Source organism: Podarcis tiliguerta (genome assembly GCF_965153285.1).
Source record: "Podarcis tiliguerta genome assembly, chromosome: 11".
Taxonomy (NCBI): Eukaryota; Metazoa; Chordata; class Lepidosauria; order Squamata; family Lacertidae; genus Podarcis; species Podarcis tiliguerta.
In genome coordinates, this window is record NC_139544.1 from 39,531,190 (window position 1) to 39,550,598 (window position 19,409).

At 42.5% G+C, this 19,409-nt stretch overlaps 1 protein-coding gene across 1 annotated transcript in view; it reads left to right on the forward strand.

Annotated features, from left to right (window-relative positions):
- Window positions 1-19,409, forward strand: part of DEPDC1B (DEP domain containing 1B) — a 32,959-nt gene that overhangs the window by 3,789 nt on the left and 9,761 nt on the right. Inside the window, exons 3-7 of the mRNA XM_083404079.1 lie at window positions 6,887-7,022; window positions 8,159-8,286; window positions 9,058-9,188; window positions 11,329-11,376; window positions 13,365-13,505. Coding sequence (XP_083260205.1) covers window positions 6,887-7,022; window positions 8,159-8,286; window positions 9,058-9,188; window positions 11,329-11,376; window positions 13,365-13,505 — 584 coding nt within the window. The remainder of the gene's footprint in view (window positions 1-6,886; window positions 7,023-8,158; window positions 8,287-9,057; window positions 9,189-11,328; window positions 11,377-13,364; window positions 13,506-19,409) is intronic.

Here is a 19,409-nt window from a genome sequence, read left to right on the forward strand (position 1 = left end):
CAGATCACATTCGCCGCCCGAGCATCCACTGTATTGTGGTTTTGCAGCAGCTTCTTGCAACTTTTATCAAATTAAACTCTTGTTCTTTTTTTTTTTTAATTTGGTACACATTGTCCACACCTGTATTTCAAGTTTGGAAACACATGTTTTCAAGCAGCAATACAAAAAAAAGTATCCATGATAAATGCACAATTTCTGAAAAAAATTATGAAGACATCCCTGCTACCTTTACATTTCTAAATACAAAACTGACTACCATATTGTTGCTTTTGTGTAGCAAGAGAAGTTCATTTTCAAAAAAGGTAAAATTCAGTCTTCGGGTGTGAATAGTATGAATGAGAGAGAGCCCCCCTTTTTAATTTCTTAAGTAGTTTTTAGGTGATAAATGGAAGTATAGCAGAAAGGTATCATTACTATATATGTACTTTCTGGTGGGAAAGGTTCCAGTTTGTGCTGTCTGCTTTCTGTCAATCTTCCCACTCAGTGAATAAATTGGGATTCATGGAACTGATACTGGGTACAGCCTCTGGCTGCATATATGCTTGGTGGCAGCCCATGATGAATTCTTACCCCGAAATGCTTTTAAACCTGCCCTAGCTCAAGGCGGTAACTGGGGTTGGTGTTCAGATAACATTTGAAAGCTCAAAGGTTGCTATTTGTAGACTGCAAACATTAAGGCATTAAACACTCCTTCATAAAAAGGAATTGGGTAACAGGTCATGTAGCAAAGGCTTTTAAAACCTTAATCAAATGTTTGACTACACCCAAGGGTTATTTTTACATAAAAATGAAGCAATGTGCAGTATAAACAGCAAATATGGATTGTCCAAGAGTCTTTAATTAAACTGGTATGACCTATTAGTGTTGGATGAGATCCATTGATTAAGAGTACAGTGGTACCTCAGGTTACAGACTCCGCTAACCCAGAAATAGTGCTTTAGGTTAAGAACTTTGCTTCAGGATGAGAACAGAAATTGTGCTTCAGCGGCGCGACGGCAGCAGGAGGCCCCATTAGCTAAAGTGGTGCTTCAGGTTAAGAACAGTTTCAGGTTAAGAACGGACCTCCGGAACGAATTAAGTACTTAACCCGAGGTACCACTGTACAGTTATTGGACCCACCAGTTACAATAAATTAGGAGTTTAAAATAATGTGATAATATCCTTGGTCACTGTAGGCAGGAAATTACACGTTTGTGTACCTTGGCAATGATTACTTTCTAGCATGAAGGAAATAATTGGCCGACATTAATATGACTTAGATGTTTCCTGTGTTTTGACATTTGCGATGCATCTTCTTAGCATTTTCTGAAACTTTTTGATAAGGGAGTCAAAGAAGATTAATGCAGGCTGGAGTTCCTGCCTTATGACTCTTGCATGCCTGCAACTTGAGCCACGTTAAGAGTCACACGTGTTTATCCCCGTGTGCCGCCATCTTGCATTTTCCTCAACGAAGCAAAGTTCTCTTGTACAATGGTTAACAATTGTGCAGCTGTAGTATATCTAGTACCTTGTCATGCATGGTAGACTCGTTACAGCCAGACTAGACTACTGTAATATGGTCTGTGTGGGGCTGCCATTGAAGATGACTGAGTGTGCATTTGGGCATGTGGAATATTGTGTTATGCCTTTCTATCCAATATACTGGCATATACCTACAGGACCGCCTCTCCTGGTATGCCCCACGGAAGACCTTAAGGTCCATAAATAGCAACACCCTAGCGGTCCCGGGCCCTAAGGAAGTTAGATTAGCCTCAACCAGAGCCAGGGCCTTTTCAACCCTGGCTCCGGCCTGATGGAACGCTCTGTCTCATGAGACCAGGGCCCTGTGGGACCTGATTTCTTTCCGCAGGGCTGGTAAGACAGAGTTCTTCCGCCTGGCCTTTGGCTTAGAATCAGTTTGATTCCCTCCCCCTCTTTTTCCTTTCTCCTCCTGTAAAGAGACTGCATCTTAATGTTTTAATGTTGCATTTTAATCTTGTTTTTTAAATTGTATTTTAATCAACTTGTTTTATTATTGGTTGTTAGCCGCCCTGAGGAGCCGCCGTCTTGGCTGGGGAGGGCGGGGTATAAATAAAATTTATTATTATTATTATTATGTCATTCTAAATTACATTCACACCAGTGGTCATGGTGTGGCTCAAGAAGTTGTGTCATTGGACAATGTCAATACTTTCCACACACATGTGCTTCAATCCAACCTTGATTCCCCCTTGTAAACAGCTAGAAAGTACTTTATACTCGTACACCACACCAAATTTTGTCACTTTTCTCCTGCGATTTTCCAGGTTAAGGGGATTGCAAACAGATTTCTTTCCTGGAATAAAAAAAAAACATGGGAATGGTTGCTAAACATGCAGTATATACCATTGGTTTTCCGGAAGTGGTCTTTATGTTATGTGTAAACTCAAATATAGTACAGAAATTAATAGTTAGGGAAATGCTGGGGAAACAGAATAAGCTGCTGTGTGAATACAGCCTGAGAAACCGAAGGTGGTATAGAATGCAACCGCTTGTCATTGGGGCTAGGCAGTCAGAGCTCATACTGGTTCTGTAATAGTTGCACCGGCTTATTTCCATTTGAAAGTACTGGTTTTAAGCTTTAAAGTCCTAAATGGTTTGGGGTGAGCATTATCCTACTAAATGGTTTGGGATGAGCTGCCCAAAGTGGCTGGGGAAACTCAGCCAGATGAGCGGGGTATAAATAATAAAATTATTATTATTGTTGTTGTTGTTGTTGTTGTTCATTGAGACTTTACAAAGGGCTGAGCCTTGGTAGGCCCTTCCCTGGAGGAATTCTTGCCAAGAGCAGTTCAGCAGGAGCCATCCTTGCTTGTTTTTAGGGGTCTTGTAAAAACTGTATTGTGGCTTTTCAAACCTGAGATTCTCTGCCAGCCAACTTTACCTGATGGGTTTTCCTTATTTAAAGAATAAAAAAAAAGAGTTCAGATGTAAACAACAACAATAAAGTTCATACAGACACTAAAATGGATAGAGAATGAAAGCTGCTCATATAAATATGAAGGAAAACGTTAATACAACCATATATTATGGAGTGAGGCAGGTACAGTTTTGTCCTACAGAGTCTTTGCTTGTGTGCTGGATCAACAGACACCAGCCTGCCATGAAATCCTCTTGGGTTTCTTGCCCTCTTGCCACACAAAGTTTTGAATCAGATTCTCATAAAGTGCTATGTCCGAAACTATATTATACCAATTTTGTCCATTTAAACTCTTTGTTCTTTCATGACTCTTTGTCATTATTCTTGCTGCCATTAATAAGTAACCAATAAGTAAATGTTTCTATAATAATCCTTGGTTGTCTCCATTGAATATACCCAACAATGTTATTTCAGGATTCTTCTTTTATTTACGTTTTTCTTTGGTTTTATTGTAATACTGTGTGTTACAACATGAATGTTACAATATGAAACACACAGTATACAATAAAACAATATGTCTTATATGAAACAATTTATAATACTGAAACGAATAAATAAGTGTCCCTGCTCACTGGTCTACCTTTAAGACCAATTGGGTATTTGCATTTTTGCAATGCTGAACTTTAATCTTTTCAGATAGTGCCATAATGTAATTTTATAATTACATTGTGTTCCCTTGGGTGTACCAGTCATTTTATTTTTACAAATGATGTCGTAATAAGTTGCAAAATAATGGATTTTATTCCATGCGGCTGATCCCTGCTTGTTTATGCTGCAGCCATGATGAAATAGGTTCATGGGCATTAGCATGATGAAATAGGCTCACGGCCTTAGGTAAGTGCCACACATATTAGCCCATTTAGCTTTGCATTGCCCAGTGCAATGCATTTGCATTGCATTGCCTGTGGCTCTCCATGGTCTCCGGCAGTGAGGCCTTTCTTGCTACCTGACCTTTTAAGTGCAGGTGAGAGGGGTTGAACCCGAGACCTCCTGCATACAAAGCACAACTGAGCAGTTATCCTTCCCCCTAACTTTAGCGTACAGTTAGAAGTGTTGTAAAGCGGGACCTTCATTCAGTGCATCCAGGTCTCCTTCCAACACATGCCCTATGCAGGGTGCAGCAGGATCTTCATGAAAGAAGAACAAACTAACTAACTCCCTTCTGATTTCCTGCATTGGTCCCCTGACCCTTCTGAACCAACCTTTCCCCTCTCTAGGTTGAAGTCGGTTTCTGCTTTTTTGCTTCCTCCCCCATCTTAAACGTGTGTCCCTCCCCACTGCCCCAAGTTCCCAGAATGTGTATCAAAGTAGTTTTTAAAAGCTAGAAGCTATTTTTTTAGGGAAGGAGTTACACGAAACCTCTCTTTGTTCAGTTAGTATTTATCAGTACAGTGGTGCCCCGCAAGACGAATGCCTCGGAAGACGAAAAACTCGCAAGACGAAAGAGTTTTTCGTTTTCTGAGTTGCTTCGCAAGACGGATTTCCCTGTGGGCTTGCTTCGCAAGACGAAACGTCTTGCGCCTTTTTTAAAAAACCGCCAATGCATTCCTGTGGGAAACCGTCAATACACAGCGGTGCTTCGCAAGACGAAAAAATTCACAAGATGAAAAAACTCGCAGAACGAATTAATTTCGTCTTGCGAGGCACCACTGTAGTGTTATCAAGCATGAAAAATTAAGGCTATAACTATTCTGTTTCAAACAAAATGGGAAAACCTTTTACAACCTGTGGGCTGAATTTCATTGTGGCCAGTCTTCCAGGGCCCATATTCCAGTGTTGGCAGTTCCAGATTTAAAAGTGAGCAGGGTGCAACTTTTGGAGACCCATGGTTTGGGATGGTGACTGTAGAGCCAAAAATATATTTTGCAGTATTTTTCTTGTACAGTGGTACCTCGGTTTTCAAACGCCTCCATTGACGAACATTTCTGAACTTGAGTGCCATAAACCTAGAAGTCAATGCTTCAGTTTTTGAACATGCCTTTGAAGTCAAACAGGAAGCTCAGCTTCTGTATTGAGTTTTCCATATTGAGTTTTTGGTTTTGGAACTCGAACGGCCTTCCGGAACGGATTATGTTCGAAAACTGAGGTACCACTGTATCCCTGTGGTGCTTTCTCCCATAATCTACATGATGCTGAGTAATCATCTTATCTTTTTATTCTGTGAAGGGAGGTATACGAATTTAATAAATAATAATTGTGTTTCCACTGTATTGTTTTTCTCTTTTATTGGACCGTCCTTCCTTCCTTCCGTTTGTCTTCTTGGCATTTGTTCTACCTGCTTCTGTACCAGAAGATGAAACAAATTTATATTTTTATAGAATAATGTAAGGCAGGGCAAAGGTAACAATGGGTGGATCAAAATATGTGACTCAAACCTTTGTACAGTTGGCTACATTCCAGTCATGCAGAAATCCAGAGGCTTTTGCACACACACGCCTCTCTCTCCATCTTCCATCAAGGCTCAAGCAAGAAGCATTATCATAGTTCAGCATCACATTCCAGACTGGCAAAACCACTCAAGGAGGATGTAGAATAGAGCAGTGACAAAGCATGGTTCTCAACTAGTTTCCCTTCTTTAAAAAAATGTAAAGGAACTTTCAGATTTCAGCAGTGCTTGGTGTTAATTGTTCAGCAGTTTGGTATTATTTTGCCAGTTTTTTTATTAAGAATTTTGTATGGCTGTCCCCGTAGAGTGAATTAACTTGCCAGAGATCAATGCAGTAAACTAAAACTGTGGTTTTGGAGGTCTATATCTTATCTACCAAAGCATGTTCTTCTTCTTAACTTTCAGGACAATGGATATATTTGGAGCACCATCTGGTGGACAATTGTAAACAGTTTCTCCCCCCCCCCCCTGCACCTAGTAATTATGGCAGGTGGGAGTTTAGTTGCTTTTACTTTTGCAGTCTTTATTCTTAAATTGCTTTGGGATGTTTTATGGCGAGTGATTCATAAATGAATTAAATAGCATAGGAACACATAGGGGAAGCTTATTTACACAGCAATCAATGATGCCTAAAGCCTTAATCTAAGCTTTGTTATTTTCAGAATAATGGCTTGGGTCAGTTGCCCTTTCTTTTTTTCACAGACAGAGAAAAGGGAGCAGAAGTTATCAACTGGGTCTGTGGTTTGACTTGATTTTGGGTCAAAGGATAACACTCCAGCTGATGAGCTGTACTAGTTTTGAGCTCCTGTATAATTCTATAAGCAACTTAATGAGAGAAACTGCTCCCTAGAAGAACATACTAGCTCCTGGCTTTTCACCCATCCACTTTCCTCATGTGGGCATTTCCCCTTGGCTCCATCTACACTATAGATTTAAAGCAGTATCATACCATTTTAAACAGTCATGCCTTTCCCCAAAGAATCCTGCAAACTGTGGTTTGTTAAGGGTGCTGATGTTGTGAGGCGCTTATTGCTTTTACAGAGCTACAATTCCCAGAGTGGTTTAACAATCGACCCTCTACCCAGGAAATTCTGGAAACTGTAGTTCTGTGAGGGGAACAGGGGTCTCCTAAGAGCTCTCAGTATGCTTAGCAAACTACAGTCCCCAGGATTATTTGGGGGAAACCAGGACTGTTTAAAGTGGTATGATACTGCTTTAAATCTACAGTGCAGATGGGGCCCATTACTTTTTTCATTAACTGGCCCAGCTCTGGAAAGGGTCCATGTTGATGGAGCAATAATATATTATTCTGCTGTTTCCACCTACAAAGTCAATGCATGATACGAAAGAGTTCCAGCCTTTCCTTTTGCACATTGATGACTTCGTTGGATTCATCCCATAATCAGCTTTTAGGTCAAGAAGGCCAGTGTGTAAACATTTCACATGTGCCTCAAACAATTAGATTACAACCAGAAGATGTGAGTCCTCTCTCTCTCCCTGCCCCTCACAATGTTCACAAGCTGGACTCAGTTGTGGCTTTAACGTTTTGTTTTTCATTTTAGATTTCCTCCTTTCTCGCCACTCAAACCATATCCCAAACGATCCCCATACCGAAAGGAAGTTGTCAAATTCCCAAACTGGAATGATTTTGAAAGGGATACTTTCCAACAACAGATCCCAGGGAAGCCCCTCATGTTGGTAAGATTTCCATCTGTACGAATATTATTTTGATGCGGAAGATGCTAACTACAAGCTCCTGTTCACTGACATATCTGTGAAGGCATCCTTTGGTTCCTCCCAAGGGGCGAGCAACAGAGGAGCCAATCAGGCTCTGCGGAAAAGTGTTGCTACACACCAGTCCAGCCCTGACACCTTTTGGAGCTGACTTCCACTTGGGTGTGGACCAGAGAATCCTGGGCTGTGGCTTTGGTGTTGCCATCACCAACTTTCCCTTCCTCCCTCTGGGTAGAGAACATAATTGCTATGGACTATGATTAGTCAATAGTTGTAGGGGCTGGAAAGGAGTCGTACTCACGACATGTGGTGTGGTATGGATTTTGCCTTCCCTACAGCAATTAAGAGCTAATGGTTAATCTTACTATTTATTATTTATTGAATGTATACACTGCCCTATACCCGGAGGTCAGGGCGGTTCACAAGAGAGATCAACAGAAAAACAACAATGTATATAATGAAAATAAAAACAGCAACCCAATAACAACAACCCCCCCCCCCAAAAAAAAGAGAGAGCTGCATTTTATAAGGGCATAGGATGTCAATCAGATCAACCAAAGGCTTGGTTAAAAAGGAACATTTTTGCCTAGCACCTAAAGGTGTATAATGAAGGCACCAGACGAACTTCCCTGGGGAGAGCATTCCACAGACGGGGAGCCACTGCAGAGAAGGGAGCCACTGCAGAGAAGGCCCTCTGGACCTCTCAAGGAGGAGGCACACGAAGGAGGGCCTCAGAAGATGATCTCAGGGTCCGGGTAGGTTCATATGGGAAGAGGTGGTCCTTGAGATTTAAGGCTTTATAGATCAAAGCCTATAACCTTTGAATTGGGTCTGGAAACCAGTTGGTAGCCAGTGCAGTCAGACCAGTATCGGTGTAATATACTCAAACTGTCTTGCTCCGGTGAGCAACCTGGCCGCTGAATTATGCACTAGCATGTAGGACACATTATCTTCTCTGCACTGTTGCTTAGAAATGTACTGAAGAATTGGCAATTATTTGCAACTAACATCTCTGGATCGGTGTAGGATTAGGGTCCTTATTAAGGGAAATAATTATTATATACAATACGAAAACTTGTTATCTTTCTCGTCTCTTGTAGAATTCTGAAATGTGGTTCAAACGTCACAGTATTGCAATTGGAGAAGTACCAACGTGTAAACTCATACATCGCCGACAATTAACAGAGTCAAATCTGGAAGATATATGGAGGTCCATGACTCTATCGCAGTAAGTAGATTGCACAAACCTTTCTGTGTCAACCTAAGCTGAGAGTAAGTAGCAGAAAGCAACCAGGCTGTGCTTTGCATGCATGCATGCATGCATAAATATTCCAACTTGCCACTAAGAAAATGCAAAGTCAGCAATTCAGTAATCCGTAAACTGAAATTCTTTTGCCTTTTTTCAGCTGGCTTGTTGACTCAAGCCCCTGAACTGCAATGCCCAGCTTTTTAAAAATAATAATAATACAGTGGTACCTCGTGTTAAATACTTAATTCGTTCTGGAGGTCCGTTCTTAACCTGAAACTGTTCTAGAGGTACCACTGTTTACTATAGAATATTGCTGGAATGCGGTGCATGATTCCTTTAGTTATTTTAGTTATTTTGGGGTTGTTTCGTTCTCTAGAGCACGTGGGGAAACTAGCATGTGGACACTCTCACTGGTTTTTCCCAACTGGGGGGAGGTTGGCATTTATAAAATGCACTTTGATGGGTGAGAACGGGTTTTTCATTATGACATGCAACCTCAGCATTATAGTCACATGTATCTAAAATATACGGGCGCTGTAAAGTGTTCGTTTTAAACCAGAATGCTGCTTTTTCTGTTGGAATTGCGAGCTTCAATGCTGCTTGTGCTGCCTATTAAAAAATACTGCATCTGCTGAACTTTTTGTATTCCAGTAAAAGTACTTCATTGTGATGTGCTGTGCTTCTACAACTAACTGTGCTACTAGTCGGATAAACCTGTTTGTTTCCCCACCTCCCACCCTCTTATTGCAGCTTGCAAAAGACTTTAGGCTTGGATTCTCTGAATGACATGCTGGACATTAAACTTGTGAATCCAAAGCATATAATTCAGAATGTGTATAATGTTAACAAGCAGGGGGTTGTCATCCTAGAAGATAAATCAAGTAAGTAGAGTAATTTGTTTAGTTTGTTACAGCTTTTCTAGGATTTGTGCTTGATAATATGGTAATTCAGTGGGGAGAGGGGAGGAACATTCTGTAGTTGAATCATAAAGATAGACATTTCTCCCCAGAAGAAGAAAATTACTATATACCATCAAAGAGTATATTGGGGAGTGTCATGTTATTTACATTTATTTAGTTCTTTGTAGGGCTTCTCAAGTTTGGACTATGGTATATTTTTGAATGATTTCTGATAAGTTATCCACGAATACAACTTCATGTCCTTTCCATAAGACATTCTGAACCAGTAAGAGCATTAGGTGGTAATTGTACACTATTTTTATGGAGGTGAACAAATCCATAATTAAAAGACAGGCTTAGACAACTTCACAGAGGATAAGGCTGTCAATGGCTAATCTGCCTCCATGGTCAGAGATAGCAATGCTTCTGAATACCAGTTGCTGAAGATGCCAGGAGGGGAGAGGGCTCTCGTTCTCAGGTCTTGTTGTGGGTTTCCCACAGGCATCTGGTTGGCCACTGTGAGAACAGGATGCTAGACTACATGAGCTAACCTAGGTGATCCTGTGCTGCTGAAGCATTTTGCTGCTATTATTGGGGGCTGCTTAACAGATCGTAATCCACTGCAAATGTTTTTATGATAATATGTTATTATTTACTTTTAAATTTTATTATTACTGTTATTAACACACATGTCCTTATGCATGTAAAAAATGGAGGTCAATTGGAAACCTTTATTGTACAACAAGCGACTAACCTGTTCAAATAATAATAATAAATAATAATAATAATTTTTATTTATACCCCGCCCTCCCCAGCCAAGGCCGGGCTCAGGGCGGCCAACAAGCAACAATAAAAACAAGCTGAATGAGTACAACTTAAAAACAAGATTAAAATACAACCGTAAAATATTGAAACAGTAAAATATTAAAATGCAGCCTCAGCACAGGAGGAGAAAGAAAAAAGAAAGAGGGGGAGGGAATCAAATTGGCTCCAAGCCAAAGGCCAGGTGGAACAACTCTGTCTTACAGGCCCTGAGGAAAGAAATCAGATCCTGCAGGGCCCTGGTCTTATGAGATAGAGCGTTCCACCAGGCCGCAGCCAGTGTTGAGAAAGCCTTGGCTCTGGTTGAAGCTAATTAATTTCCTTAGGGCCCGGGACCTCTAGGGTGTTGCTATTTATGGACCTTAAGGTTCTCCGTGGGGCATACCGGGAGAGGCGGTCCCGTAGGTACAAGGGTCCTAATAGCACTTGTTCTGCAAAGGTGTCGGGTTGGATCCAATGGCAGTGCTATTCAGAGTAGGCCAATTGAAGTTAATGGACATGACTAACTTGGGTTCAATGGGTCTAAGTAGGACATAGTTGTTTCCACCTGTGCCATATGTGAAGTGGTTCTTGGGATGGAAATGAGCAGCTGCCGCCAATACAAACTGTCCAAAGATATAGAGCAGGGTTTTCCAAACTTGGGTCTCCAGTAGCTTTTTGGACTACAATTCCTATCATCCCTGACCACTGGCTTCTGCTAGCTAGGGGTCACGAGAGCTGTAGTCCAAAACCAGCCAGAGACCCAAGTTTGGGAAACCCTGACAGAGAGTGACTATGTCTGTCCTCAGAGATACATGCCTTTCTTTTTTATGGCTCAAGACTGAGGTGGAGACTGTATTGTGTACTTCTCTGATGGAAATCGCTGTCCTAATCACCATCATCACTACTACATACCTGCCCTTTCCCCGAAGTTCCCAGGGCGGGTTACATCAATTAAAGCACAGTGTTGAAAACCTTTTAAAACAACTTGCAATCACAGAAATAAGGCGGGTCCTGAAAATATACACCCCAGTTTTCAAAAGCCAGGGTAAACAGAAGAGTCTGCAGGCTTTGTTGAAAGATGTATAACAAAGATTCCAGATTCACCCCTGTTGGGAGGAAGTTCCAAAACCTGGGTTGCCATTGAGAAAGCCTTCTGCCGGGCTACCACCCTGGAGTTGATTGGGATGACTCTATGGCTGTTGATGAGCTCCTGGATGAGGCTTTCCTGTAGCTTGCAAATCCATTCCTCTGCTTCATAAAAGTCAGTGTTGATCTATTTAACGATTTTTGAAAATTTTCACATCTCTATTCACTGCAGAGGAGCTGCCTCACTGGGTTCTATCAGCAATGAAGTGTCTGGCAAGTTGTAAGTATCAGTTTGATTTCAGTGTGGATAGGGAAACTCCTCCCCCTTTTCTGTTTTAAGAAAGCCACTTTGACAAGAGCAAATAAGGCTTCATTCATCATTACGAGTGTGAGGCTGTCTGTTTGTCACGGGCTAGTTGGACGTAGAGGAATAGTGGGAGGAACCAATCTGTGGAACCACCAGGGGAAGAAGGCTCAGAGCCCAGGGAGTGGTAGTAGGACACCAATGAGTGGTCAGAGGGAGAAAAAGGAGAAGACTGGGAAGAGGACATGTTGGAAGCTGAAGGCAACAGGGCTTAGGGAGCAGGGAAAGTGTAGCAGAGAGAAGTCGAGAATCAGAGGCGGAATCTGAAGCAGAGAGGAGGGAGGCCAAGAGATGAGTCGGGTTGGTGAAGGATCACTGCTGTGACAAGCTCCCCTTCCGGCATCCCAGGACCAGAAGAAGTATGAAGAGGGAGGAGCAGAGACAGGCGTAGTCTCAGATTGCTTGGGAAGACCCCAGGGGAAGGGGAGGCTAAGGGAACTGTGGGAAGGCAGAAACCTTCATTCTTAGCAACTGCTTCATGTGGGCAGGACATGCTGGAGAAGAGCTGCTATGCTCATTTGGCCTGACACTCCTGTGCAGATCCTGTTTTTTGCTAATAGAGAGTTAACACCAACTTGCTCGGTCAATAAGGCTTCATTCATCATTACACTCTGCGCAGTGTTGTTCTTTCCCTGTTTGCTCAGTAAGGACAGAAGTCCAAGCTCACATGGGCGGAACATAGTAGAGTATCCCATTCCTACTACCTTTGCTGCTTGACTTCAAATTTTGTATTACTGGGGAGCCCTAGGAACTGCCCAGTGCATCAAGACGTTCAAGACAACAAGAACACTGTCTTGCATGGAGTCACAGGGAGCACAATAAGTTAGGATTCTGCTTCAGCATTGACTAAGCCCCAGCTGAGCAGCTTTATAGCCCTACCCCTTCCTCTTCCTCTTCACATGTATGGCTCAGGGATGCTTGGCTGCTTATTTGGAAACATTGGCTGCTCATCAGTTATGGGTACCCTCATGCTGGGCTTTGTCCTGCTATGTTGTATCACATGATCAACCATCACCCAGAATTGACTGATATGGGCAGCTACTTCTGTGTGATTGTTCCATCTGAAGCAATCTTTGTGAAGATCTCCCTCCATGTGCAATGCTTTCATGGGATGTGAGCCACTAGAAGCCCCTGGGCCAAATCCCCCACCCCCCACTATGCCAGAGTATATGCCATGTGGTCCTCCTTACATTGCCATCCTAAAGGGGAAAGCAGCATCTCTGCCAACCCAATTTGTTGTGGAGAATTCACTGGGCCAGGGTTTGTTCTGTATACAGTGTATAAGAGTTTAATGTGTACAGTGGTACCTCTGGTTACATACGCTTCAGGTTACAGACTCCACTAACCCAGAAATAGTACCTCGGGTTAAGAGCTTTGCTTCAGGATGAGAACAGAAATCGTGCTCCGGCAGTGCGGCAGCAGCGGGAGGCCCCATTAGCTAAAGTGGTGCTTCAGGTTAAGAAAAGTTTCAGGTTAAGAACAGACCTCCGGAACGAATTAAGTACTTAACCCAAGGTACCACTGTATATGGGGTTATATGAAGGGTTAAGCTTGAAATACTAAGTGCCCATTGATTCATTTAAGTTCTTTAGTTGCGTAAGACTGGTTTGGGGGAAAGCTGGGCTCTTACATCAAGTTGGAGGGTTGTACCATTTCATTTCTGATTGGCTTGCAGGGTAGAAATCCTTGGTCACTCATTGGTCAGAAAAAGTGTTCTGAGGAGGAGGCAGAATACTCCGATCTGATGAATGTCACACATTTCCCCCCTCCTGTCAAATAATTTGTCCGTTTCCTCTTTGCTCTCGTGGACACACCAATACCGAGTAGAAATGTAGCTGTTGATAATTTCTGTCAGCCAGCACAAGCCATTCATTTCTTCTCTCTCCTTTGCCCCATCACAATAGGGCCCAGGTGTCCAGATCTGAAACAGCCGACATACTCAGGATTTGAAAGAGATGTCTTCAGAACCATAGCGGATTACTATGGCCACATGAAGGAGCCTCTTCTCACTTTCCAGTTTTTTGATCTCTTTGTCAATGTGCTAGGTAAGAACTCCTTCCCTCTGGAGGTCTGTCACTCTTTGACTATTTCCCCCCAGTTTTTTTTTAACTTGTAAAGATGTGTCTCTTCAACCAGGCCTTGGGGTTTCCCTGAGGCTGTTGGTTAGTCAGGCTGAGAGAACTGTTGAGTCACAGAATGACCCGCCAATGTCTTCTCCAACCTTCTCCAGATGTGGTCCAAAACATCTGGAGGGAACCTGCTTGGCAAATCCCAGTCAGTGGGGATTCTTTATTGCCCTCCTCTTTAAAGTTAATAGTTTTATGGCTGTCGTTTGCTTGAAGAAAAGTAGAAGCTGCTGTTTATTTGGGGACCCTGATAATACAGTCTCAGAAGCTTCTACTTATATTCCAGCAAAAGTAGGTAAAGGCCCCCTTCAGACCTCCCGTGCCCAACGTGGGAAGGTTGGGGGGACTGAGCAGGCAGGGAAGTTTTTGGGTAGTGACGGGATGTGGTTACTTGCAGCCCTGGGCCTGCTGCACATGTCAGATTCAGACATAATGCTTGAGTGGCGGTTGTCCGTGTCTCTGGCGCGAGCTGTTTTTACCTTGTTGTGTTCTAAGTATTATAAACCACTGTGGAATTTGGAGATGATGGGTGGTATGAAAATTTGAATAAATAAATAAATACTTTGAATAAATAAATAAATTTCCTCTTTGGAACACAAACAGGATACAAATTAAAATTGCACAGGTGACTTTTCGAGGAGCAATAAATCCAGCGAATAATGAGGAGCAAATGTTCATTAGCAAGCTCTAGAACAAGAAATGTACACATCCGGTAGTGAACAAGCAAGCAAATAATAATAATGATAATAAAAAACAGTACAAAATTTCAATTTCGAGCATTTCACCGTCGTCCTTTTATTTGCAGCCTCCAAAGGGAGCCCAGAGCAGCTAACCTAGTACAAAAACAAATGCAATAGCAAAATGAAAACACTATAAACTATTTGTTTATTTAAAGCATGCCTGTATTGCCTCCTGTGGCAAGTCTTGATGCGCTATGCAACAATATTAAAATGCACATCAGTATATTAAAATACAGGAAGAAAATGCAACTAAAAACTAAGTTTATGGTTGCCATCAATTTTGAATTTGATTTTAATTAATTTTTTATAATGTTTTTATAATGTTGCACTATTTTAGTGTTGTTAGCCGCCCTGGGGAGGGCGGGATATAAATAAAATTTATTATTATTATTATTATTATTATTATTATTCAAGCGTTCTTGCCTGGCTGGAACATGTTCTTGAGGCAATTGGTCTCCTCAGGAACAATAAGAAGTCAGAGTTTTCATTTCGTTTATGGCTTATATCCTGGTCTCCCTTTTCAGGGTAAGCCCAAAGCTAATAAAACAAAAATGACAGCCTCATTAATAAAAAATAATAATTCATTCACTTGTGTATTTGAATATGTATAAACCACGCTTACATAGCAAACATAGCAAGGCAGTGTACAACACAAAGCCACTGTAAGATTGGTAAAAGTGTTACCAAGTCCAGAACGCTGTCGCCACCAAGCCAATAAAGAGACAGTGGGTGTTAGGGTAAAATGAGTTAATTAAAACCTACAACAGTGAGTCTCAGCAGAATATCTCAAAAAGACTGAGCGTAGAGATCACAAAGCATTTACACCATTGTAGCAAGCGCACAAATGTGTGATTTCTTGCGTCACTCGGGAAACCCAGCCAGATGGGTGGGGTATAAATAATAAAAAAATATTACTATTACTATTGCTATTAGCTAGGAATGTGCGTGGACAAAGCATGATTAAGTTCTCTTCTTGGCTACAGAATAATTACTTCCTGACCCTAATCTTGAATTCAGGCCAGCCCAGGCGTAACTGGCCTTGTAGTTGCAGCAGTGGGAACATCTTGTACTTGTGACTGGGAGTGTGTTTATGCAGACTCAGGGTTCAGCTGCATATGTGATGTGTAGACTTCAGCGTTATGGCACCTCTTGAGTTATGGCACCCAAGTATCAGAAATATGTGCTGCATAAACAGACTGTGAGAGAACATGAGCAAAGATGTGGGCTGGGCTGGGCTGACTGTGGGTCCTGACATCTAGCCCCAGGTGATGGGATCCAACTGGGTCCCAATTCAGGGAATCAACCTATCAAAAGCACCAGCAACACACATGGCGACAAAAATTAGTTGATTTTTTAAAAATAAAAAGTCAATTCCAAAGGCAGTTAGGAATTCCAGCTGAACAGTGCCATCTTTGAAATACGCGTGACGGAAAATCTGTCCGTGAAAAGCTCCACAGGAGAGAGGACCTGCCACACTAAAAGCTCAATGCCTCATAAAGGCTGACTGAACTTCAGGGGCATTTGGGAGCATCAAAAACGGCCTGTCGAAGGATCTCAGCAACTGAGGGGGGACACTGCTGGCATATTAGCAGGACATGTGAAAAGGATCTAGTGGTCTTAGCGGACCACAAGCTTAACATTGTCGACAGTGTGATGCAGCATCCAAAAAAGCTAATGCTATTCTTGGCTGCATCAACGGAAGTCTAGTGTCCAGATCAAGGGAAGTAATAGTACCACTCTATTTTGCCTTGGTCAGACCACAACTGGAATACCGTGTCCAGTTCTGGGCACCGCTATTTAAGAAGGATGTTGACAAGCTGGAACACGTGCAGAGGAGGGCAACCAAGATGGTCAAGGGTCTGGAAGCCAAGCCTTATGAGGAATGGTTGTAGGAGCTGGGTATTTTTAGCTTGGAAAAGAGGATACTGAGAGGAGATATGATTGTTGTTGTTGTTCAGTCATGTCCAACTCTTCGTGACACCATGGACCAGAGCACGCCAGGCACTCCTGTCTTCCACTGCCTCCTGCAGTTTGGTCAAACTCATGTTAGCAGCTTCGAGAACACTGTCCAACCATCTTGTCCTCTGCTGTCCCCTTCTCCTTGTGCCCTCCATCTTTCCCAACATCAGGGTCTTTTCCAGGGGGAGATATGATAGCCATCTTCAAATATATTAAGGGCTGTCACGTGGAAGAGGGAGCAAGCTTGTTTCCTCCTTCTCTGGAGGGTAGGACTTAAACCAATGGCTTCAAGTTACAAGAAAGGAGATTCTGACTAAACATCAGGAAGATTTCTGACAATAAGAGTTGTTTTACAGTGGAACGGACTTCATCGGAAGGTGGTCGACTCTCCTTCCTTGAAAGGTTGGGTGGCCATCTGTCATGGATGCTTTAGCTGAGATTCCTGCATGACTGGGGTTGGACTCGATGACCCCTGGGGGGGTACCTTCCAATTCTGCAATTTGAAGATTCCATAAGCAATCAGGCAACTTTGAGGTGCTTTGGGCCCAAGTTGTTTAGGGCTTTGTGAATTACCACAAGACCCTTTCACACTCCCAATGCCCTTGGAAGAACACTGCCAGTGCCCCACCAATTGTGGCTAGGTTTCTCCAGCCACTCTGGGCGGCTTCTAGTAGAATATAAAACACAATAAATCATACGGACGTGAAGGGTGTCAGTCTGCGTGGAGAGGGGGATTGGTTGCCCCAGGTCTCATGTAGGTGTAAAGTTACTCCACTGCTGGAGGCATGGCTATGGTTTGAAAGGAAGAACTTTGACCTGGGATTTCTCCCAAGCCTGGAAATGAAACCTCTTTTCAGGGAGGCAGTGCAGATGAGAAGAGCAGAAAGGTTGCAGCTACTGCGGTTTTCTTGAAACTCTAGTAATCTACTTCATCCTAAACATAGTTATGCTAATTCCCAAAAGATATAACTGTTAAAGTCAGAGTTTACCAGTCTTGAACGATCATGTTTACTATCTCAGCAGATGTTTTGAAATTCAAGGTTGCAGTGATGTGGGAACTGAATCATTTCGTAGTGATTCAGAGCTACTGCCATTTGTCTTTGCTTGCGACAGCAAATTTATTTGGCAGTTCACACTCAGCCCTGGGAGTGAACCCTGAGCTACTGGATTTGTCACAAATGCACAACAATTTTGCCGCCTTCTCCAACACCTGTGCAAGAAGCCAAGCTCCGGCACACTATTTTATTCCAGAACATATGCAGTTATTGCTAATTATCCTTGCAAGTTGCCACCACTCCTGGCCAGGTACAGGGCGGCAGTCCATGCGCATAGCTTCTCTCTGGGAGATTGTCAAAAGAGATTAAAACTTCTGCACTGTGTTTTCATTTCTTGCGCAGGCTGTGGGCTAGGCAGAATCTAGAGCAGGGATGGGGAAATGGTTCATCAGGCAACCATGTGCTGCTCATGCAGTTTGAAATCAAAGGCACAGTGATTTGCAATTCCCAGTGATTAGCCCCATGCACAGTACTCTATACAAATCCCAGCAAGACTCATGCTCTGCCATAGTGAATTCATATATTGTTCAGTTGTAGGGCCAGGGCATTTAGCATGGCCAGAACAACCTTGTGAGTCAAATGTGGAAGCCTGCAACCTTAATTAGGCCGGTTTTGCTGATTTCAAGGTTACATGTACCTAGAATATGCTAGGCTCGGCGATCTATCAGTGCAGGGCAGCAAGGTTATGGATTGAACCTCAAAACCATTTACCACTGAAGAAGAGTTTGGATTTGATATCCCGCTTTAGCACTACCCGAAGGAGTCTCAAAGCGGCTAACATTCTCCTTTCCCTTCCTCCCCCACAACAAACACTCTGTGAGGTGAGTGGGGCTGAGAGACTTCAGAGAAGTGTGACTAGCCCAAGGTCACCCAGCAGCTGTATGTGGAGGAGCGGAGATGCGAACCCGGTTCACCAGATTACAAGTTTACCGCTCTTAATCATTACACCACATTGGCTCTGGAAGCCACGCTGGGCTATAGGAGCGAAAACTCAGGCTTTTTATAGAATTTATTTTATGTTGTCTCTGCTAATATGACTTTGATACTTCATTATGTTTGACTTGAGTGAGGTTACAGGGAACCAGGCAGAGGGCCTTCTCAGTAGTGGCGCCCGCCCTGTGGAACGCCCTCCCATCAGATGACAACTATCCGACTTTTAGAAGATATCTGAAGGCAGCCTTGTTTAGGGAAGTTTTTAATGTTTGAAGTTTTATTCTGGTTTTAATGTTCTGTTGAAAGCTGCCCAGAGTGGCTGGGGAAACCCAGCCAGATAGGCAGAGTAGAAATAATAAATTGTTGTTGTTATTATTGTTATTATTGCTATTATTGCTATTATTATTATTATTATTATTATTATTTCACATGCAGTTGGCAGAGTTTGGCTTGCATTCTCCATCAATTAGAAGATTTCTGTGTTGAAATAAAAAAAAAAGATGTATGAAGGATATGTTTGTGAATTGTACATATACTTTTTAGAGGTATATGTACTATATATGCTTTTTATGGTTAGTCTGCTGGCTTGCTGACATTTCATTTTGGCTGAAAGTAATTTCTCCTTTATATAGCTCTCTCTCTCTCACACACCCCTTAAAACCTGTTGGATAAGAGTTTGACTGGAAAGCTAAATGGAACGTTTGGAATGGGATGTGAGATTTATGTACATTAGTTTCTTGAGAATTCTTCATGGTAATTATGATATAGTAGCATCTGTATGCAAAGAACCGGTGTGTCTAGATCCTGCCCTGAAGGGGCCTACAATCTAAAAGAGGTGCAGAGAAACCAAAGAGAAAGGCAGCAACAGAGGGCAATGAAAGCGGGAGATGAATATGTACTTAACATCTGTGATGGACAGACCTTGGGTCATCTTCCTGCAGACCCAGAAGAGTGGAGTGGAGTGCCAAGGGTGGTGTGTCAGCCAATCAGGAAGGAGAGAAAAGTTAAGAGAGAGAACCTGTTAGCAAAACTGACAGATAAGGCTTGGTTGGAGCCTAGACTCGACTAGCATGCTGCCCTGAGAGACTTTGGCTCGGAGTAGAAGTGATACTGCTGGTCTCTTATGGTTATAGGAC